General features: G+C 39.2%; 1 protein-coding gene across 4 annotated transcripts in view; it reads right to left on the bottom strand.

Annotated features, from left to right (window-relative positions):
* The window catches only part of CTNND2 (catenin delta 2), a 641466-nt gene that overhangs the window by 93986 nt on the left and 522404 nt on the right, over positions 1–25076 (bottom strand). For all 4 annotated transcript variants that reach the window (XM_064705500.1, XM_064705503.1, XM_064705501.1 and 1 more), the window contains one exon: positions 1605–1722. In XM_064705500.1, the coding sequence (XP_064561570.1) occupies positions 1605–1722 (118 nt within the window). The remainder of the gene's footprint in view (positions 1–1604; positions 1723–25076) is intronic.

Genomic DNA, 25076 nt, shown 5'->3' with positions numbered 1-25076 from the left:
TCATAGTGACCATAATTATTTTTCAAAGTTTGCTACCTCTTTGGTTTTTTTTTTACATGAATTTAATTCACTTTTGATATAGCATTCTGAAGTTAAAGCTTTGCATCTGTTAATTAGCATACTAAACTTTAATTTTCCTTTTAATAAACCATAGTTTTTACATTTAAAATTCTCATTTTGTGGAAAACAGAAGGTGAGGTAAACAGGTAACAAGATAACCTTGTTACCTTAAAGTAAAAACTGATAAGCAAACTTCCAAGGCTAAAATTCAATCAACACCTTCTCTATTAAGGTGAACTCCTACAAGCCAAGAAAGCTGGTTCTAACCACACAGCTGGACAGACTTCACTCCTCCTTGACTTTCAGGGATCCTTGAGTTCCTTATTCTGTTTTCAGTTTCATCATAAAGGGGCTAGGTACAAGTTCACTAGTTTTTCTACTCTAGCTGCTTTTAACCTACTCTGAAGCTAATAAAGTCAAAAACACCCCTTTGTTTGGGGACTGGCAACAGCCAGGTTTGCCCAAAACCCGGCTGCCAGGTGTTGTGCCTGCCTTGTGGGTTGGTGTCCTTCTAGCATCCCTCTACTAAACTTCTATTAATGGAACACTGATTACAGGGTAATGGGTTGTCAGATTTTTTGGCTGCTTTGAGTGTTTTTTTTTCCTTAAAAAAAAAAAGCCATGCTGTTAGCCCAGCCTCATGCTATGAACCTCTCTTAATTCCTCTCTCTGTCCCCTGAATTCACAGGCAAATTTCCCCTATTTGATTCAGATGGTAGCCAGAGACTCCTGGAGATTATTCCTTTCAAATCTATAAACCCATGGGGGTCCACAGACAACTCTGTGAAGTATTATTTGGAAATACAAGCCCAGTGGGCTTTAAAACCTTGCTGCATAAAAGGCTGCTCTTCTGCAATTCCTAGGGGTTTGCAAATGGACCAAGGTTGCCCTAGAGCAGGAACTGTAATTAATTTAGCACCATTTACTGAAAGCAAAGGAAACTGGCCTTTCTCTTCTTCTCTGGAATACTTTAATGCATTACAAATCTTCAATTTGTAAATGCTTGTGGTCTTTTTAATTAGGGAGTGCCTTTCACCTCTGGAGAAGCTTGTTCATAGCCTAGCATTTTAAGAGAAGTAAAGTTGACATAATGAGGCATCTTAACACAGTTGTTATTGAAAGCATTCATTGATCCTCTTCAAAGAAGAAATAATGTTGGTTTTACAGCAAAACTGCTATTAATTGCCCAATCCTTTTTTGCTTGTTTGCCTTCTAAGCCTACCTCACTCTCATTGGCTCTCATACTGGGTACTAAAAATCAATTTTAGGGTAAAACTGGCAGAGCAATGTAAGGAACTTTACAGGGAATATGACATATTTTCTCTTCTTAAACCAGTATCATACTTTCTACTTCAATAATTCAATAGAGAGGATGACATGCTTACCTGTGCACACTACACTGGTACAAATACAATGCTTAGCACATGAAAATAAACAGCTCAGCAGAAAAAAACCCAAGGAGTATCAAGAAAAACTGGTCTCTTTATGGTCCCCATGTACCCTGAATACCTGTACTTGCTGCTGAAAAGACAAAGAGGACAAACCTTACTATCAATTTCACTGCTCCCCAGAGCAGACTGGATCACGTACAGCAATGCATCTGTCAGGCCATCACACTCCCTCATTCTTCTGCGGGCCTCCTCTCCAGCAGAGCTGACATTCCTGCAAGGCAACAGCAAGGGTCACTATCCACACAGCTCCCTGCCCCACTGAAACCTTCTCACAGTTCACACACAGATATAAAACACGTTTTCTTTCTTCCTCTCATCAGGTCAGAGCTGTGAATAATGGAGACAGCTGCGAATGAGCTCAGGAAATGTAACGCAGAGGGGAACAAATGGAAGACATCAGGTCCTCCACAGGATGGGGCTGAGTGGCCAAGCAGCATGCGCCCACCTGCATGGGGAGACTCATGGCCCACTAAATTTGGAGAAGGCTGATAATTTCCTTCCTTCCTTCCTTCCTCCCTCCCTCCCTCTTTTCTTTTTAAAATATGCTTATGTACATATAAATCAGGATTTAAAAAGTCTAGAGGTTTTGAAAAATACATCTCCTAGGAATTGAAGAGCTCAGTAGTTAGGGTTCTTAACCTGAGAGAAAAATATTATCAGGGCATAATATAAAACACCTGCTGTTGCTTGCTTATCATTTTACATGAGTGTTTCCTTTTCTCTTTCATTTTGAGAGAGTGTTAATGCCTCAATCTTCTCTTTACGTAGTTTACTTTGCATTGCAAAACTTAAGGCCTCCGATTATTATAAGAGCATTGTAATTCTTATGTTCCTTAGATGGGGCCACATGGCCTTCTGAATATATTTATACAAATCCAATTAAAACAAAATTCACTGCATAACATATTGTGTCATAAAGTTCAAAGTACTGATACACAAAGAAACAAATATGTATGAATGAGCATTTACAAACAGAATCTATATTTGCTAACATCAAGTCTCCCAGAGAAAAACTGCATGCAAATATGCATAGCAGGTTTGATTTGGAAATGGGTGAATTAGCAATCTCAAGAATGGGGTAAAACTTTTCAGAGTGTCTTTCAGTAGGGGAAGATAACCCTTTGCTGATGTGGCTCGTCTGCAGCTCTTCCTTCCCCACTACTAAAGTTTACACAAAGAACATTAAAAGCACACACACCAGACCTATGTAGTTAATGCTAATGTGTGGAAATGGAAGGGAGGACACTGGCCCTTGAATTTGGGCAGAAGGCAAGGCACTTTCTATCTTTTATGCCATTTTCAATGACCTTTGCACTAAAGGTGGAAAAAGCAGAGGAATCCTGGGAAGGAGGAAAGAATTTCAGATGGAAGAACATGACAAGACTTAGGGCTAGGTTTCCTTTCAATCTTTTTCTGCTCTATCTACTTCATCTTGCTCTGCCTCCTTGTTATCTTAAAAAAACCTGAGAAAAGCATTTTCATTTCCCCAAAGCAACAAAGAGTCCTCTAACTGGACAATCCCCCAGTTCCAATGCAGGTTCCTAACTGACTCTGCCCCCTAAACATATATGATTTGCCATCTATACTTGCATCCCCACACAGTCCTAATTAGTGCTGCTCTCCCACACACAAACTGGCCCAATTAATTCAATACTGTTCCCTTCACCTCAGCAGACAGCTTGACGGAAAACATATAGCCCTGGAGCACTGGAATGAATTCTTGTATCTCTCTAGCAAACAAATTCACTCTCCTTGAAACCCCTCATTTTTGGCCACATTACATATCAGAAGCCAGCCCTTCATAACAGCTTGCAAGTTTTGTGTTGTCTGGTTCCTCTGGTCCCTGAACTCTAATGCCTCATTCCTTTATCTCTCTGCTGCTATAAGATCAGCAGGTGAGTGGTTTTCCTCCAATACATGGGGAAACCTTCTTCTAGGAAGTAGGGTCTGGATAACATCAATTGAAAAACTCTCTCCCTTAGAAGTGATGGAAACTTCTGACTTACCTTTGTGTGGCAGAAATAAGAAGGTAAAAATATAGAGTATGGTCTTCCCCAAACAAGTATCTGTGCCCTGTATTTGCAGGGCTGGGGACTCCACCTGAAGTAGAGTAGACCACCCTCTTTTAAAGGCAAGAGCTCCACTGATATTCTGAAAGGGCAACACATGTAGGAAAAGCAGAATCATGGACTGGAAAAGCTCATTGTGGGGTTTAGAGTCAGGACAAGAAGGATTATTTGACTTCTTTCTGAAACTTCATTCTCTTACCCTCTAGGCAGATAAGGACAGCAGTAGGTAGATAAATATAGATGGAGAGAGGGCACTGAGGCACTGGTGCAAGTTACCCAAAGAAGTTCTGGATGTCCCATTCCCTGCTAGTGTTCAAGGCCAGGCTGGATGGGGCTTTGAGCAATCTGGTCTAATGGAAGGTGTTACTGTACATGGTAAGGTGTTAAAATTCAATAGTCTTTAAGATGCATTCCAGCCTTAACTGTTTTATGATCCTATGACTGCATGATGAAGAAAGTTGTATCCAGTCCTAGAAGAGCAACTGCAGAATAGGAGGATGCTGAGGAAGAGTTCTCAGCATGGCTCTGCACCTTTCTTTGCACCACTAGGAAAAAAAAAAAGCTGAAATATTCTTGAATCCTTTTAAACAGATAGATCTTCAAGTCTGTATAGAATAATGTGTAACTAGAATAATAAGGTTTCTTTAAATACTGAGTGCAAGCTTTCGAAATAGACTGACTTAGACACCATCAGAAACAGAGATATAGTTTTCCTGATCTTCTAATTGAGGTGATTTTTCCTTCTCTCTATCACAGTGAACCGCATGTCACCTTGACTGTGCAGAGCCTGCAAAGACTGTCAGCCTCTCAGCTCCTCTCCAAGTTCACCAGAAACTCCTCCTCACCAAGACAGCAATGTAGACAACCTTATAGTCCCTGAGCTGTGAGCTATCTGCCTCATTCATTTCCAGCAAACAAAGAATATGAGGCCTTTGCACAAAGCAATACAGACACACCAGGGGCACATCTTGCACAGACAATGCATTTCCTGGCTCTGTATGGAGGAGATGTCGAGTCGGGCTCTTCTGTTTATCATCCTTCCCCATAATGCTCCAGTTGCTCCTTTAATCAAGAGATGGATATTCTGAATTCCCATGACTGCCTTTTCTTTTCTTACAAAAGTCACTGTTTACTTTCTGCACTGACTCATAGCTACTACAGCTCTCACTGAGATATGGTGCATTCATTTACATAGGAAACAGCTAAAAAACAACACAAATCCCAACCTTGCCTCAGCATTTTTGCAGAAATAATCAGTTGATTATTTCAAAAGACATACACCCCAATATCTAGTTAGTCTCATGTCACCTCTACTGAAGTAATCACTCTTAACTGAGATCATTCACAGAGGGTCTCTAATACCACCATGTTCAGGCTATGCAGTTCTGCAAAAGAGAAGCACGTTCCAGATTTAATGAGCGGTCAAAGAAAACACACTGTCATTTAACTTGGACATGCTGTAGCTGTCAGTGTGACAGGGAATAAGACATGATTTGTCATTTGTGAATTTACAGGCCACTGTGCAGATGTTAAATTGGAACATTAGTAGTATCTCCTCTTGGTAAGATGTCCCACTAAGTCAGTGAATATTTTTCCAGCGTCATTTTTCAAACAGGTGAAACCATGTTTTCTGGATGTTTTACAGGATGTGGAGATACAATACACAAGTTTTCGGGGAAAAAATACTTCTCCATTATAAATGCAGCCCACCCTGTATACTTTGTGTATACTTAGTGTAAACTCTACTCATGGTGTACGTGAGCCATAGGCTGTCATTTTGAATCTAACAGGACAAGGAGTCCTTCAGCCTGCCATAAAACAGTAAAATGAATTTCAACTAGAGTCCAGTCATGCAGGAATACCAAGAATACAGAGGGCTGAAGAATAACTCTCAGTTTAGTCAGAAGGTTCCAGGTAGACCTCTAAAACCCAGCTAATGTAAATGGCTTTTTCTGATGAGAAGAAGACTAAGGACAGATGGAGCAAGAGCTCAAACCCATGGTTCATCAAACTGATTTTCTGAACAAATGGCAGATTGACTTTGCTAATTACCTAGGAATGGGAAGAGAATTAAAATAATCCAGCTTCAGTTTCATGGGAAAATGTGCCAACTATCATATCATCACCTGAAAACTATCAGCAGGCATGATCCTCCATACCTAGGGCATGTCAATCCAAGGCTCTTGGGATATGAAGGATGTGGTATAAAGGAGTGCACTGTGCAGAACACACCTGGCTCCTCTCAACCCTGGCACTAGCATTAGTTATTCAATGCCATTGTCAGGCTTTGAGGTAGGGGAAGATGGGTGGTGCCAAGCAATTTCTTTCTGCTTTAGGGTCATTTTGCATACATTCATACAAACTGGAAAGTTCAGAGCTATATCCTTATGATTCTAGGATAACTAAAATCATCTGCCTTATACAGGGGCAAGACATAGATTTCTACAGAAAGATCATTCAGAGGGCAAGTCAGTGTGCTGAGACATGAACTCTGGATATGGGAATATATAGCAAGCTGTTGAAACTACTCCCAAGGCAGTTTTATCCATCTCAAAGACAGAATTAAAGCATCTGCACCTGCCTTCCAAAGCATGCTCAGGTCTTGCCAAGTAGTAGGACCTTCCCTGTAGCAGCTACCAGTCTTCAGATTGCAGATCTATTGAAGTCATGCCAGATAATGGTTGAAAACAAATAATCTGCATTTAGCAATGGTGAAATTGAGACAGCCATCCTCAAAGCCCCATGACAAAAAGAGAAAGTATGTTTAATATCTAGCATATGTAATATTTTGTCATGGACTGAATAAGAGAGGACAGACATGGGAAGGGTAATATCCTAAATCAGCTGGAAAGCACAAGTTATCTTCATCAGCATGAAACTTCAGGGGCTTTCCAAATATATAATTATTCCAAGAAGCTTTGTGTAAAAGGGACTAATTGTAAAAGCCTCAATCTTTTTCATCTTTCTGCAGGTTATAAGAGCCACCAAAAAAAGATTTTTCACAGCAAGGGGGAAAGGTTTACAAAAATCAAGAACTATACCAACCCCATTAATATTATAGCAACTGCGATTATGTTTGCCTGAGGATACCCAGGAAGGGAAAAGCCCTCAGAATACTGAGTAACTGAGTTACAACTGGCACACAAAATAATTTTCTTTAAATTACAAACACAAACAAACAAAACCCCACCCTGAAACTGGCCTTCTCTAGATCTGCTCTTTTATATGCTGCCTGTTTCTATTTCTGTCTGACTGAGCATTTCTCCTTCAGGGACCAAGCCTTGTTTCAGGGGGAAGCTGGCATCCCCAGTCCCATCAGAGGGTGCTGTGGTGATGATTCTCTGAGCTGGCCTGCCATGTAACACATGATCCCCTAAGAGTTATTTCTGTATTTCTATGCTTTTTCTGTACACTCCCAGCTGCTTCTGGCAGTGTTCAGGCTCTTTGCTGCAAGTGTTTAATACAGTGACACAGACAGCAAAATGAAGCAATTAACACCATGCATGGATCCATCAAGTGTGCCCAGTGTTGTCAGCAGACCCTGTGCAACCATACAGTTTGGGGGGCTTTTTATAGTGAAGTAGACCTCGAGTCACATTGGCTTATCTGTGAGTACTCAGCGCAGCCCTTGGACATGGAATAGATAGGTTAGCTGTAGTAGTTCTGGTTACTACTGCAACCTTGAGACAAATTCTGATTTTTTATCATTTGTACAGTAAGAATTTTTAAAATCATCTCTTACTGCTGGAAACTAAACTACCTGATAAGACTAGCTATTTCTCAGACAAAATAGAAATTTAAACAAAGCAGTGAGACAAAACCTTAGAAAACACAAGACGGTTCATTCTTCATTATTAGAATTTCGAAGTGCTAGGTTTTCAGTGACTATAAAATCAGCTTATAGTTTGGAGGTAAAAATAAATTAAAATAGATTTTTCAGTCACTGCCACAGATTTCTCTTTAACTTTTCCTGACTTGAATGACAGTTCAGTGCTGTATCACCAAAATCAGCAATATTTCTTCTTTGTAAGTATTCTTAGCACCACTTATAGCTTTCTCTATAAGCTGGCTTCCAGAATTTAGCAATACTGTATGTGGATTAAGTTTAACCTAAGTTTTGGGGAAAACCTGTCTTGTATTAATTAGAATAGCTCAACTTTGTTAAAGAAGATCATTCTATATCAAAAAGGACCTTGGCCTAAGTGAGATCTTTCTCTCTTAGGTATTGCTTTCACTTTAAAAGAATACTTTGCAATTAGACAAACATCTGACAGTCTAATGTGGATACAGTCTTGGTTATTAACCTTTCTATCAAATGCTATGACAATGTTATTTAGCTTTGGTTATTCAGTGGTACCTTTTCTTTTCAAAGCATCAGAGCAATTAGCCTACCAAGTCAAGCACTCAACAGGTGCCTTTTACTGCTGTGCTTCTGCATGTCCAATCCTGAGGCTGAATGCATTGTTTTTAAGGACTGCTCTGTGGGATTTGTGAAGCAGTTGACTCCTAATATCATTTTTTGCTATTTTGATAGTTTTGAATGATACACGATGGGACAGCACATGAACTGCAATAAACATCTTAAAAGAAACTGTCTCCATAAAACAAACCCAAAACTACCCCGAATTTTCTGGCAGGAACAATTTTGGTAAGATTTCATGCTATAATAAACCCTAGCTTCATCTGAAAGAAAAAAAATTTCTAATTTCCTCTCTCCTCTTTTGCTGTGTTTTCATTTGATGTGCAATTCTATTTAACTACAATACACATAATTAGACATAGTGTATTGAGGGAATCTTTTAAATTATGGTATAAAAAAAATCCTACCTGCATCAAATTTCTGTTCTGATATTTAATTTCTCTGACATGTAGTATTTGGTTTCATAAAAATCACTGCTCTCATTAATGCTTATCTGCACTCATTAATGCTTATCTGTTTATATACCTTTTACCTGTTCATTCAGAAAGAGCTGAAATATTGAGTCACCTACTGCCCTGGGGAAGACCTGCTGTGGTACAGACTCTGAAGGGCAAAATGGGAATAGTTTAAACATGTCAGTGTCAATACTTTTCTCCATTTACAATTGTCATGTTGCTAAATGGAGCTGTGGATGTGTTGAAGACTGCAAGAACATAAATACAACACCATCAGCTTTTGATGCTCCAGCATTAAATACCAGCATTAGCTCAGGTACTTCTGTTCTACAGAATCACGGTCCAGAGGACTCTGCAGCTCTTCCTCCATTCATGGACTGAAGAGCAACAGGAGAAATTTGTGGAGAAGGATGGCACTGAGGCTGCCAAGGGCAGGTATCACTCCCTCCACCAGCACTCAGTGAAACACCCACGTGTCCAGTGGGAGCATGCCCTGAGGAACTACTACTGGTCCCATTCCACATTTCTTCCCTGGCTACCTGTTCTGATCACTGTGAAAACTCAAAATTGCTGTGTCAGATGCTTCAGCATTGGAAAGTAGTCAATTTTCATTTTTCTGTTCAGCTTGTTACCTTATTCAGAACAAAACTGATCAGACATAAATGTCTTTCAATTAACCTCATTCTACCTATTGTTTATCAGGTTATTTTCTTCAAATCCTTATATATTGGTCTGTTTCGATGCTCTTTCTCTACATTAAGCATTCAAGCCATCTCTAAAGAATTATAATTCAGAATATTTGTACATAATTTCTACGTCTACTTTTCTTCTCCACTAAAATATGAAGCCTCCGTTTGTCCTGTTTAGGACTGTGGGAAAGCCTTTGACTTGCATGAGCCTGCCCTAGCAAAAATACTTCTGCAAGAATAAAAATGTCCCCTCTTTTATTTTTTGTAGGCTGTAGTCTCAGGAAAAATTTGGTATTACAACTGCATTCTTAAGAACAATTGAAAAGAAGCAGACAAAATGCTATAAAGCTTGCAGTAAGCATCAAAGAAATATACTATCTGTAAAAGGCAGTAATTTACTGTGTCTAAAATATTATTCTGAGTGTACCAGCACACCTTACACTGCTGAGACCTCTTTATAAAATTGTTTGAATGTTATTTCTCTAATACAATTTTAAAGAAAAGTCACTCTCCTTCCGTGAAAATTGTAACATACACAACAACTGAGGAAAGGATTTTCATTTGTACCTGAAACTTGGAAAAGGAATTTAGCCAACCTCTCACGTGTGTAAAATTTCTTGCCATCCTTTGATGTATTTGACCTTTTTTTAATCTTAAGAACAACTACTACAAACAAATGAAAAAAAAAAGTCTTAGTTTTGACAGCTCTTTCCCCATGACTTAATCCCAGTGTAGCTCTTGTGATTTTCAGGAATACATTCAAGTTCCTTTTCTATGCAGTGAGAAATATTGCAACACCTGAGTTGGTCATGATAAAAGGGGAACTTCAGAATCCAACATGGGGCCAAAATACATTCCTGGCCTGCTGCCAGGTTTTACCTGGAATTGGTCACTATTAGTGGGCACATTCTACCTACAGAAGACATATTTGACTATAGTAATAGAAAAGGACCAAACCATCACATAATAAGCATGATGCCTTTTCTAGAAGAACGGTTTTCATATTTAAACTTCTAAACAACAACAACTAAAAAAATCTATGAAAAAGTTTCAGAAGTATAGTTTCTGTAATCAGAAAAAGCCGCTAAAATCTAAGGGCAAAACTTACAAAAAACAGACTTTGGGTTATACTTTCTTAAAGTTTATTTGTTAAATATCTTGTGGTCTTAAAGGACTAATTTGTGCATCCTTTCTCCCTTCTCTCAAGTAACGATGAACTCAGTACCAGAGATTTGGTACCCTCTGGAGCCATCCTCTGCTCCATTCTAATAAGGCACTTAGAACTGGGTCTCCAGCACACTCAGAAGTCTTTGTGCAAAGAATGCCATTGCACCACCTCACAGAAGCAAAAAAGGAAGTGATTTGAAGCCCAATATCTCTGTATTAAAACTTTCTCAGTCATTTGAGTGTCTTGCATTCCAGTGAGTCCTGCGGTCCCTAAATTCCCTTAACTGAAAGCTATGGAAGAAAAAAGTGCTTTAATGCTAAATTGTGGCTCCCTGTCTTGGTCTCCTTTGTGGCTCATACAAACAAATGGAACAGTAAGAAGTCAATTTTCTAGAAAAACCAGCCCATTTAAATATCCAGTGAATGCCTATTGCATGGGAAAACAGTCTATTTGCCACATAGACCCACTGGCCACACAAATTCAGTTTAAGAGCAACCAAACAAAGGTAGTAAAAAGCAAAGTGTCACAACTGTCAAACTTCTTCTACAACATGATGCAAAAAAATAAATCTGTGATTCAGGTATAGACCCAATGATTTTGCATTTCCAAATAAACAGAGACTTTGAAAGGATGGGAAGCTGAAATGAGTTCTCCAAGTTTGATGATAAAGGGATGTGAATGCATTTCTAGGCAAACACGAAAGCCACATCTTGAAAAAAATTAAAAATAAAATTAAAAATAAATAGAGCTTATTTCAGATACAGCAACTCAGGAGAGCATCTGTACGAGGAAAAACTACTTTAAACCCTGGGATGGGATTCCACGACACTGTCATTTTGGTTTCTCACTCTGTTAAAACAAGTATTCTACTTGGGCTAGATGACAGTTCAGATGTGACTTTCTAGTTGTATAAATATGAAAATAAATAATGGCATTAGAGATGAATTTTAGATTCCATTTTGACAGAAGATTATACTTTTTATGCTCTGATTTTCACTTTTCCATTGGGTATGCTGATTTTTAAGTTGACACTGTTGTTACTAAACCAAACCTGAAAGTTTTTAATGAGGTATTATAACATATTGCATATTGTTTTTATATACTTTAGTAGACACTTAAGCTCAAGTAAGCCTGTTTGCCTCTGCCCTTAAATGTGAAACATTTAAAAGCATTATCAGGAATGCAGTTCTTCTCAGGTCTTATGAATCAAAGTACTGGAAAGTTATACTGCTCTCTTGCTTTGGTTTTAGAACTCAGTGGAAAAGATAACTGCAAAAATACAGAAACAGTGTAAGTAGGTGTATTTAACAAAGTTACCACTCTAAAAATCCTATGAATAAAGATTAGGTTCCAGAAAAAACACAAGCTATATGCAATCCTATCAAACTGGAGGAACAAACAAACAGGATGGTGATTGCTCAAGTAAGATGATTCCCTTAACCTACAAAGCAATCTCCCTGTCACATCTGAGTTTCAAGTGCCTTCCTGCATCTATTTTGCAGTCTTGAAAAGCCATTATCAGTGCAGTGCCTTGAGAAGAAAGGAGGGTAAATCAGCTTTGGTTGTTGACTAATCAGATGAGCACAATTAATTACAACACCAATCAGTTCATTAGATTATTAGCTTCATCTCTTTTTGATCAGCTACTTAGAAATTTTAATACAGAGGACAAGAAGTCACAATGCAGAACACTTATTAGAGTATCAGAAGTATGAAATGCTGCTCTGAAACAAATTAAGTTAGAGCACAGCAAAGTAGGAGACACGCTTTTCATCAGTGTGATTGCCCATGCTCTCAGTGAATTGACTGCTATGGACATTTATCTGGCTGGAGTCTCTCTCCAAATCTGAGAGGCATCTTTCTTCCCTACCAAACTAAAAATCTTTAGAAATGCTGCTTATTTGCCATTTCTCCCTGCTCTTTGTCTAAACTAGTTTGCAGTACATAAGTTCTTTTACTGCCATAACCCTGTCATAAACGCTCTGTTACCAGCTCCTTCTTCCAAATTTTCAGTTAGGCATCTCAAAATTCGTTTATTATTTGCTCATGTTATTTCTTTCTAGTCGCATAATTAAATGATACTGTTCCTGTGAAATTGCACTTTCTTATTTCTAGAACAATCTCAACCCTCAATTTTCTTTTCTTTATGCTTTAAATCCATTGAAGACATCAAGGTATCTATGCTGTTTCCCAGTAATAGCATCTCAGATTGCTATGAATTTTTGAGCTAAATACCTGTTAAAAAATCTCATTATCATAAATTGCCTAATTGCAAAAACATATAATGTGATGCATAATAAATTACAATTCTTATGCTTTGTCCAAATGTGCCTTCAGCATAAGAAATAAATATGTATGTTCGTGTCCTATTTTTATGACAGTTCACCTAAAATTGCCACTGTGCATCCTACCTCACATTATGTCACATCATCTCATCTCCAAATGGCTCCAAATGTGCACACTGAGGGATTGTGAAAGAACTGACCCTCTAGGTTGCCCTTCAGCCTAATGAGCCCCTGTGCATCACTGCTGCTTAGCACCATGCTCTAAACAACTGAGCCAATCTCAGGGCCAACCTGTAAAAAAGAAGGGGATCATTCTACCACAACTCTTCTTACCCCCACTTGGTCCATGCCATACAGAACAATGAACAAACTCTGCTATGAGGGTTACTGTCGATGCTCTGCACCCCTTTGGCTGGTACTCCAGGGATGGAATCTGACAACCTGGATCTTCTGCCAGAACCAGCTTCTTACAAGACCCTACACTGCCCTGCTTTGGTGCCTGGCTCCATGTATGTCACAGGAACTGCTCAGGAGGTATTACTCATTGTCAGAGATTAAATTTTTCCCTTTTCATTTTAACAGATACCCTTTGAATCAATTCGCTCATTCCTGCTAAACTAAATGCCAAATTCAAACTCTGCATTGGTGCCTTAAAATGCTTGCAAAACTCCTGCATGTGTATCAGACTCTACTTTGTTATTTGCTTGGCCGTGAAATACGCAATTATGCTACAGATATTTCTCCCTCCCATCTGCAAAGACATGCATTTAACACATTGCTGTATTTGTCTCATCCTGATTTTTCCTATAAATTGCACCAAATCACTTGTATGCCATGAAAGAAGAGGACACCTCACCCTCAACCCTTCCTCTTCCCCAAAATATAGTTTGCAGGAGCTGTGCGTATCTGACTGAGTAAAGTTTTCTGCAGAATCATTGTCTCCCTTCTCTTATGATGCACCTTCGTGCATCCTATTTCCATCAAGTTTCACCTTACATAAGAGGACATGTACATAGATACATGTTTCTTGGGCCAAGAGACAGAATGCATTGTGTTCTAGAAACCCACAATTCACCAACAATAAAAAAAAAACAGTAGGGGAAAAATTTATGCAAACTGAATAACCAGAAAAAACTGAGAGTTGGTTTCAAGTGCAAAGTTACTGGTGCTGTGACAAACTTCAGCCTCAGTCACTAGATAATTATTCCTATGATGAGGAATTTCTGCAGTTGTTTTACTTTTCAGTTGACAATAAGAATTCCTTGAGCAAGAGATACTCAGCACCATCAGCACCTGCTGCCATGGGACCTGCTTTTACAACAAACCTCACCTCTAACAGTGCTCTGACTGCAGTGGAGCTATGCATAGGAAAAGAATCATCCTCTGTATGTTTCATTTGCCAGTCAGACCAAATTAGCAAAAAGATAATTACAGCTTATAAAGGTGCCTGTTCTTTTATGAATAAACACTCATTCTGATTTTGTAATTATTATTTTACCATTCTCAGTTAATTGTCAGTTACTTGAAAACATAGCTTCCTCTGAAACAGTGCAAACACAATTCCCTGAATTACAGTAAAATTTCCTGTATTAGGTATAAAGACTGCAAATTATTTAATAGAACTTCAGGAAGCTTAGTACTTATTTCCCAGCTCAGAGAAGATTTCCATTGCCAAAACCTTGCTGAAATAAATATGTTAGTACCAAATCCAAGACCATTTTTTCTTCCTTTCTTAGCAGGTGGTGTCACAGACATCTTTTCATTAAAAATCCTTTTCTAGGATTTTTCTTCCTGAGAAGCTGAGAGGCTTCAGGAACAAAATGTAAGCAATGGTTATCTGCTGCTGTGGAATGCAACAGGCGCATCTGTGATTGGCCCATCTTGGATGTTTATAATTAATGGCCAACCACAGCCCAATTAGCTTGGACTCTCTGTCCGAGACACAAACCTTTATTATTCATTCCTTTCTATTCTTAGCTTAGCTAGCCTTCTAAGATGAAACTTTCCTTCTATTCTTTTTAATATAGTTATAATGTAATATATATATATCATAAAATAATAAATCAAGCCTTCTGAACATGGAGTCAACATTCTCGTCTCTTCCCTCACCTGAAAAGCCCTGTGAACACCGTCACACAGCTGGCTCTGGTAAAATGACACTCCATCAAGACAGTACATGTATAAATTGAGTATTGCAATATTCCAGGTCCTTGTCCTTGAATTATCTTTCTGCCTAGAGCAGACTGTCTCTGTGTCCCTCCTCTGGACTTGCTTCAACAGGTCCATGACCTTCTGATTTTGGGGGCCCCAGAGCTGGATGCAGCACTCCAGCTGCTCTCTCAGGAGAGTAGAGCAGTGCAGGAGAGCCACCTCCCTCCACCTCCTGGCTACACTGCTTTTACCACTGGGCTGTATGCACACACTGTTGGCTCATGTCCAGCCTTTCATCCACCAGAACTCCCAAGTGTTTTTTGGCAGGGCTGCTCTCAGTGCCTTCTCCCAGCCAGCACTCTGTGATTGCCTGACCCAGGTGTGGCACCTTGCAGTTTGACTTGTTGAGCTTCAAGAGGTTCTCATGGGCCCCACTTCACAAGTTTGTCCAGGTCCTCCTGAATGAGACCCCTTCCTTCTCTTGTGTCACCTGCACTGCTCAGCTTGATGTCACCTGTAAATTCACTACAGGTGCACTTGATCACTGATGGTGATGAGCACCGGCCTCAAGACAGAGCATTGAGGGGCATCACCCACCACAAGTCTCTCCCTAAAGACAGAGCCATTGACCACAACTCTCTGTGTGCATCCATCCAGCCAATTCCTTATCCACCATGTGAGGCAGAGGTATTGGAGGGGCCTCAGCTGGGGCTCACCCTCTCTTCCCTACTGCCACCAGAATCAGACAGTGATTGGGCTTTGCTGAGCACAAGCACCACTCCCTGTATCCTTGGGCTCTGGCAGCTGGTAAGTGTCTCTGATCACAGCTCTGGGAACTTCTTGGCCGTATAAAACACCAGGGTTTAGAGGAAGGGAAGAACTGCACACCTGCACTCCAGGAACATCCCCAGGCACCAATGGGTGCCACTGAACACTTCAGGAACATTCAGGTGCTGCATGAACTCTTCTACTGGAGCGAGCTTTGGAAAAGTTATCTGTATTTCATGTGCAGTATTTATCCTGCACTAACTTCCTCTGGTGACACAGGGTCTACCCTGAGAGTATTCACTGGGAGAATTACTGAAAAACAATTATTCTGCAGTTCTTTGCTTTATGCTATTCCAGAGTGCAGTGAAGTCCCTATGATAAAACTCTTGGTTACAACAGACAAGAAGTAATCCATACCCAGCTTCAATTTTATCTACTTAATCTGCCTGATTTTCACCACATATATCTTCACTCTTGCCTCACCATTTTACCTAAAATGTTGCCTTCAGCATCATGGTATTAAGCCACACAACACCACTGTCATCCATGTCATCTGTACTCTTGAGAATCTCCATGGAAAGCAGCACCCTGGCAGCTGGAAGACACAAATTCAGTGTTTTCCCACAGTTTTGGGGGTGTGCTGGGCTTCTCCAAATACCACGTGAGCCGGTGGTATTGCTGTGACCAGTGGTACTGCTGTGATGGCTGCAGTCAAAGCCACTCACATGATTTTGGTGAATGCCTGAAATTCAATCCACACCATGAAATATTTTCTCAAAACATGCCTAATTAAACTGAGCTGTTAAACATTCCTAATTCAGGCAGTAAAACCTCATACACCTGTCTTTGCTATCCGTTATAGCCTCTTAGGAATCACATCATGACTATCAATACGCCTCCAACCCTCTTTCCCCAAATAAAAGTTATATCACCTAGGTCATCAATTTACACATTTATAACCCAAAGTCCACTTGAAAACTGGCACTATAACCTGCCTCAGAAGATTCAGGCAGTCTGCTAGGCTGTAAACTTGATTTACAAATCTGCTCTGTTAACTGAACAAAACATGACAGCCAAAAAAAATAGCAATGCCTGAGAAGTTGATCGCTACTATAACACCAGAAAAAACAGCAGTAACAAGCATAAACTCTCAAAGTTTACTTTAAAGATTAAGTGCAACCATCTTTATTTATTTAGACCAATAGTGGAATCACTCTGAACAAACAACACAGAGTTCTGGAAATACTTCAATATACGAATTCACAGAACTCCAGAAAAATATGGAAGTATCAGTGAGATTGAAAAATAAGACCTAAATGTTCCAAAGTTGTATTAGTTAGGTAAAGTGATTAACAAAAAAATCTACTGTCTTTCCTCTATGTCCAGTTCTTCAACAATTGTAGTATTAATATTGTGCATAAAATTTTCAAGTTTGGTTGCAATTTCAAGGGGATTTAACTGAATTTAGAAACTTACAAATGGCAAGACACTGTGAATGTACTTTTTCTCTGAAATTTCATCTTGATGCAAAGAATAAGAAAAGCAGCTTGCAACTGCAATTCTGAAAATGTCTATTTAAATTAACATTAACTAAAAATGTCCAATATTGTAACTGTACATATCAATTTAAAGTACCATCAAAATACCACTTATTTGCTTATTTATTAAGAGAACCCAAAGTAACACTTATTAGCCTATGTGACCATAATTGAAAAAAGATTTTCAAATACAAATCTTCCTCAAGCTGTTTGGCTGACATTTGAAAGTAACATACTTGCAATTGTTAATCAGCTCATTGTTGTAACATGCTTTACAGACCAGTACAGTTAGAGAGTCAAGCACTGAAAACTCACTCAATACCTAAATTAGGCTGGCCTCTGCATTCTTCATTCTACCCCTTTTACAGAATGGTTGTGATATGTTGTCTACGCTGTCACTTTTCACCCCTGTAGAACTCACTGTGTGTGTGGGAATCCACCATACACAATGGATTTATTTGATGTGAATGTCAGTTTCGCTTAGAAGGGTTTGTTGGGGCTGTTTTCCATTAGCCTGCTCACCTCTGTCAGCAAGTGCTCCATGATCAATGCAAGGCAAGATGAATAATGGCCCTGACATGAGAAAGAAGGGAAGGGAATTTTGTTCTATTCCAGATTTTGTCTCAGAACTTGCACTTTCTGTATTCCCCGTTTTCCGGGGCTTGACTTGGAACTTGAGTCACTCATGTAATCTTAGAGTTGTTGGTTGGAAGAACCATTGGGAAGCAATCAGAGTCCAGCCTGCTACCTATGGAAGGATTATCAAGACCAGATATGGTCAATGGTTTTGTTGGAGAGCCTTGAAGTGATCCATGGATGGACATTCCACCACCTCTCTGTTCCAGAGCTGCACTGTGTACCTGGTAAAGTGGAATGTCCAATCTGAACTTCCCAAGATGAAACTTGTGACCTCTTCTCTGCACCCTCTCCAGATTCTGAGAATTCTTATTGAATGGAGTAGGCTCAAAGATGGAAACAGCGTTGCCCAGGTGTCCATAGCAGTACCAAGAAAAGGGAGATAATCTTCCATGCACCTGCTGGTCACAGATGCATCCCAGTAGGAGGAAAAGACATTACTGGCTCATATTTGTATTGGTGTCCTCTATAAACCCCAGTTGCTTTTCAAAAGTGTGCTGTTTTGGTCAGGATTTACAGCCTGTACTAATAAAACAATAAAGGAATAGTATATTCCATCAGCACTCTCCTTTCATCCATGCGGACAAACACTTTATCACACAAGGCAATCACGCTCACTAAACATGATTTGCAAGTGGTAAATCAATGCCGACTGTTCTTCCATCATATGCTTTCAAATGGATTCTAAAAAGTCACAGTCCATGTTTTTTTCGAGGTTTGAGATAAAGATGATCTTCAGAGCATTTCTGTTCTCCTCAAAGCCAGATTAATTTTCAGCCTTTCTCTACTTCTCAGCCACCTCCCCAAAACACCAGTGTGACAAATGCCTCACAACTGCACCAATTAGCTTTTTGGCAGTACCCTTGGGTAAATTCCATCCAGTGTCATGGATCCAAATACATACATACATACATACATACATATATATATTCTGTTGATGCCCATTCCTGCTTCTTCTTGCTCTTCTTAAAACACACTGAAATGTACAGAAGTCCAGGAGCAGGATTTGCCTGATAAAACTGTGGCACAACAGGTGTTGAGTTCTTCAGTCTTTTCCCTTTTATCCATCACTAATTTGTCTTCCCCATGCATTAATAGACTTATATTTTCTCAACTTCCTTCTCCTTTTAGGATACGTATGCTTCTAAAATCCCCTACTGTGACCCTTTATATTCCAAGTTACCTCCTGCTGGTCTTTGATCTTCCTCATTTTATCTCCAAATGCAGCTTCTCATATTCCTTTAAAGGAATATGAAAAGCTGCATTTGTTGTTCTGGTTTCCACTCTGGTTTCTTCTTGTGTTTCAGGAGACTTTCTGTTTACCCTAGTGAGTGATTCTTCCATAATTTCCAGTCTTCCTGTATAGCAGCATGATTTGCTTCCAAGTTTCCAGCAAGCTGATTGCTTTTTGTTTGGTGGTTTGAGGGATTTTTTTGTTTGTTTTAAGTTTGGGTTTTTTATTTTTTTTTTTTTTTTTTTAATTTGTGCACACTTTTCTCCTCTGAAATAGATTCACAAAGGATTCCAAGTCCACTGAGTGTGTGACTGCCATGGATACCCTGATGCTGCGGTCAGGAGGAATGATCAAATACTTGGGCAGGTACGTTTAACAACCAAACTTAAACTTAGAAGAATGCCACTAGGGTTGAGAATAACAACCTAAATGTATAGTAAACAACCACAGGAGGCTGATATCAGATGCAATAGCCTGTACTGCTGGCTGAATGTGAATGTGCTGCAGGGCACACGTACCCAGTGCTGCAAGTTACCTTCCACTTGCACTGCCAACATCATTCCTATTTCCTGCCTGGGTATCAAGGACTGCAACAGCACTACTGCTTCAGGTGAGACAGTAGCAGGAGCTGTGCTGAAGTCCCTAACTTCGTTTCACACTAATTATGAAAAAAGCAGAGCAAACTCCCAAATGGCATCTTCTGGAAACATTCTGTTTCTCACTGCAGATTCTAAGCATGAGCAAATATTTATTATTGATAAAATTGATTAATTATTTGTTTCTTACTGAATACATGAACTTGAAAGAATGAATAGCACAAGGACAGACCTCCAGCAGAGAGGAGTAAATGTGAAATGATTAAACAGGAAAAGCATGAAGAACCTTAGATGCCTGCCAAGAGACCAATTCCCAATACTGCTGCATGTCTACAGCAGTAAAAACTCCAGGTATTCAGATGTCACTATAAACATGATCAATCTCCTTTCTTTCCTTATCTAAGAGTAAGAAGTAAGGAAAGAAAGAAGGAAATGTAATTATTAGTACTATTTGAAACCAAGAAGAAAACGGGTGGTCAGTTTCACTGTTATCCTCATAACACATTCCTGCTCTTGATTTAAGATGGGGGCTTATGAGGGTAATTTAGATTATAAGGAACAATGGAAATCAATTACTTTTACTGTATGGCAGCTACCTCAGAAGTTTTTCATAGATGAAGGTCAGTACATGATAGTTACCACAGTATTTTAAAAACTCCAGTTCCTGCATATTTTAAAAAATCTATTACATCTGATACAAGCTGTGGCTTGCATTAGAATCCCCCAAACTGTACTAAATGGAAAATACCTGAAGTACCCTCACGCAAAGTTAAATATATTTATTTTGCTAAAGTATGATCAGTTGAAGCTCTCACATATTTATAGGAGAGGAAATATAAATAGTATCTAAGGGTTATGCTACTTTCATTTTGTAAACTCTAATCTTTTTAGTTTATAGTATAAAGATAATTTACTATAATGGTCTACCCAAACCATTGAAGAATGGCTGACTACATAACACATCCACTAGCAATAAAACATAATGATAGGGCTCATGCTATGAAAAACTAACATTTGTTTACATAAATTAGCCCCTATTTAGCAATTACACTGCATGTCTGCCATAAGGTCAGGCAAAATGTAACCCCAGCAGCAGCAACACTGTAAGCATTATAATTTAGACAGAGATATGTTGGAGAATTATGGGGGATAATTAATCAGTTAATGCTTTCAATGGTGTTTCATGATATGTGGAGCCATGATTCTCCAATAAAATATTTGTGCTAATGCAATCACTTCCCACTGCCTCAAAACAAATTCTACCAACCCCATTATTCAGACCAAAGAGTACAAAAAAAGAAAAATATATAAATGTATACAATTCCCTCTAGAGATGCACACATCTTCCTGTTTTATTAGAAAGTAATTATGCATTTTCATTACAGATAATAATACTAGAAAAGTGCTTAAAGTTCCTACATATTCAGGGGAAACAACTGTTAAAAAACCTGATTATTTACAGATCATCTTTGTAAACACAAATGTGATATACATACAGCACTATTATGCCTCTAAACAAGCAGTACCTCATTCAGGTGTCCAGTTAAAGAAGACACCTAAAACAAGTCATAAATTGCTTTTATAATCAAAGGAAGACAATTTGTTTTCCTGAAATCCTTCAAGGTGGAAACACTGCCTGTTTATGTACTCCAGGTTTTTTTTTTTTTTTTTTTTTTACTAAAGCGCAAAAAGAATAATAATAAAAAAATCTTGGAAATCTTTGAGTAATTCAGTGCCCAAGGACTCTTTTAGCTGATTATTCTATAACCTAGGTGAAGGTAAAAACAAAACTACCAATTCTCTAAAAGGTAAGGGAAACAAAAAAAGCAAACACGTTCTTGTAAAAACAATTACAAACTCCCATGTAATTTCTGTATAAAATTTCAGTTCTGAAAATGGTATCATTCATGTGAATTTCCCTCTTCCCTGTTTCAGGGCTGGTGACTCCAGTGGCAGCCACACTCCTGCTGATTTTGCTGGTGGATCCTATGCCTTGTGTGTGGAGCAGGTGTCCTCAGTGACCTCTGCAACCCAGTGACAGGGAAGGGTGACGCAGTTCCATCTAAGAGTGGGCTAAGGAGAACTGCACTGTTTCCAAAGCACATTGATACCCAGCATAGAAGATACCACCCCAGTTACATCACCATCCTTAATGTTAAATTAATAAACCTGCACCCTCCTTACTTAACTTGTCACTGTTGGTTCTTCTCTCTCAAATGTGTCCCAGCTGATCCTTCTGTTGTGCACAGGAAATATTCACCCTGACTCACAAATGTTTGGTTTTGGTCATGCTGTTGGTGAATGCAAACAGAAACACTACTCCCTGCTCTGCTCCTTTTATTACATGGGCTATAAAAAGGATGACCTCCCACTTTAGTTTGTTAACTAAAAATAAGATAGTCCTTATTCCTGTGGGTTTATGAAACTTAGATACTTCTGAGGTGATAAGCTGTGCCCAAGGCCAGGCAGCTGTAGGTGTGTAGGTCTCTCTCCTCACTGACTGCAGGTGCCCACCTGTGCAGTGAGACCACCAGCACAGGCAGCTGACTCTCATGCCTAAATAACTACCATGAGTGCAAACAACACTGGGCATTTTCTCATATCTGCATTGATTAGAAGACACTTCTTTTTAACATGAAGTCTGGCAAGCAAACACCGCAGGTATCAAAATCAACCAAAGACAATCAATTTGACTAGTCAACTAAAAAACCTCCTCAGCACAAATCAATTATATAAAGTGAATACAGGAAATTAAGTAATTTTTTTGTAAAGAACTATTTTTATTATCCATTCTAGTGGGTATTTTCACTTCATTAGGGGATTAAAAAAACCTCCTAAACTCAAATTTGTGTGGCACAATACTTATATTGTGCCCTCTCGTGACCATATTTTTTAAACACTTTCCAAATATTGTTCTTTTGTGCACATTAAATCCCATACAAAGATGGATGAATGACAGCAGGGGGAGAAGAGGAGGTGTTTCACAATACTACTGTCCTTCAAGAGGAAACACTGAAGCTGGAACCAACTAACTGCAATAAATGACTACATGACAAAAATAAATGAGCTGTGAATGTAAAAAAGCTACACTAGGACAAATACTCCAAAAGTACTTTGTCACAGAAACTGTCTGCAATGGAGTGTGTAATCCTAGCTAAAAATGGTATTATAGAATCACAAAATGGTCTGGGTTGGAAGGGGTCTTATAGACCATCTGGCTGCAGCCTCCCTGCCATGGGCAGGGACACTTTCCACTGTCCCAGGTTGCTCAAATTCCCATCTAGCCTGGCCTTGAACACTTCCAGGGATGGGCATACACAAGTTCTCTGGACAACCAGTTCCAGTGCCTTACCACCCTCACAGTAAAGAATTTCCTTCTAACATATAATCTAAACCTACTCTCAGTTTGAAACCATTCCTTTTTGTCACTATATGCTCTGGTAAAAGGACATCTATCAGGCAGATGTTAAATGTTTTCATAGTACGTGCTTATGCATTTAAAATACTGGATTCCTAAATTTTTTTACTGAATGTATTCTTTCCCAAGAAAACTGTCCCACCAGTAATAAAGACATTGAAAATATTGTATATGAAGCTAATTTAGGGAAGACAGTCGGGAATAAACACCTGAAATACAAACCCCAGAGTATCTCTAACTAATTTTAGAAGAGGTTAGTGTGCCACCCTTTTTTCTGTATTAGACAAAACCAGCACAGACTTTGCTGGCAGAACACACAAAAATCTCTCCTTTTATGCTGCTGCTGCCTTTCTGAGGCAGTGTTTGCAAGGCTGTGTGTGTCTCAGTAAGCTGTAGCTGGAAATCAGCACCACCTTGCCCAAGATTTAAACCATCTCACTTCACTTGTGTGTTAGTTTGTATTATGACCACAGAAATATTCAAACTGGATAAAATCAACAAAATAGAATTGAATTAGTGAAAAACATCACTTGCTTTTTACTTCAGTTTTTATAGAAGCATCAATTTACCCTCAAATCACCTGTCCACTTTACTAATCCTCTCAGAAAGGGGGGAATCCATTTTATTGCAAGTAGTGGTCTTCATCTCCATTTCTCAATGTGTTCTTACCAGACTGCCCTCTCTTCATCAAAAGAGACCAACAAAAAAATCTTCCAAAGTGCTAAAACTCCTCTATGGAGATCTGCAAGTTTTATCATCCATTTGTTATGGATGATAACAAGAAAACAATCTCAACACTCACTAATCAGTTTCACAAAATATGATATTCTGAAATTATCTGCTTTTCAGGGTTCAGATCACACATTCTAAGTGGACTGCAAACCAAGCAGGCCTGGCAGTCTGCATTTTTCATTCCACCCCTCAGGAGCTGTATTTTTATTTATTTACTTACTTCATCAGGAGAGTTCTTGAGTTCTTGAGAAAATGTTTCCCAAACAGAAAAAAGTTGCAAAGTTTGTGAATGTGATTAGTGGGGACTGCAGCTCTTGGGGCTTCAGTGCTACACTTACAGCTGGAGAGCATTTCTCACCAGCTCTCAGCAGCTCACCAGCTTGCAGACATGGGGAATGCCATCAAAGCATCTCTCAGGAGAAGATTTGAGCACTGCCTCAATTTGGGTTGCTGGCATTAATTACTCCTGTGCCTGAAGCCCAACAGTTCACACAACCACAACATTCTGAAAGGAGGTGATAAAATGTTTACTCTGTGATATGGGCTGGCTTACTCAGAAGGCTGAAGCAAGCTCGGTGTACTTCAAACATATCTCTCTACTGCAAATCCTCAGACTGAGCAGAGACCAAATGATCTCCCATTCCTAGGCAAATTTTATTCACATTTGAAGCCATTTATCAAGAGACAAAGAGGGAAGGTTGCAGAAGTACACCCTGCTCTCTTTCACTATTCAGAGCCACATGTTTTCATATGTTCCTTTTTCATATTGCCTAGTAATGCGAATAGTTTTACGAAGAGAAAATCTAGTCAATATAGAAACCATGCAATAAGCACCAAAGAACCCAGACTTACTGAGTGTTATTTTATTATCTCTGGTGAAATTGAGTGGGCATACAAACTCTGAAAGATTGTGTTTCTTATCTTTCTTGGGTAAATAAAACATCATCCTCTATCATCAATCACTGTGACCATGAGTGGTGCCACAGAATTGTCACAATCAGCTTTTCTCTCATGCTGAGACAAATAATATTTTCTGTGGAGCCAAACTATATGAGTTTGTCAAAGTAGCCATTCAAAAAGGACTATTTAGGATTTTTGATGGTCAGCAAAGCCACAACAGAGGAACACCTTGATTCCCAGTAACACTCATGGTTATTCTTCTCAATGGGCCCAGACAGCCAAGAAAAAATTGGCTCCATCTCTTTATCTTCCCACACAGTGACTGCATGGATGAGCTCTGAAATACATGTGGTACCACACAGGCTTAGGGGGCTCTTCCCTGAAAGAAAGCATCTGTGGCACTGTGATACTCAGCTCTGCAGCTGGCCAGTGAGGAGACCTGTTATTGTCAGCTGTGCTTCACAGTCAGCTAAAATCAAGCCAGCAGGACACCAAGACTCAAATCA

The sequence above is a fragment of the Zonotrichia leucophrys genome, chromosome 2 (genome assembly GCF_028769735.1).
Source record: "Zonotrichia leucophrys gambelii isolate GWCS_2022_RI chromosome 2, RI_Zleu_2.0, whole genome shotgun sequence".
Taxonomy (NCBI): domain Eukaryota; kingdom Metazoa; phylum Chordata; class Aves; order Passeriformes; family Passerellidae; genus Zonotrichia; species Zonotrichia leucophrys.
Note: the sequence above shows the minus strand (reverse complement) of the source record. Positions and strands in the feature narration are given on the sequence as shown.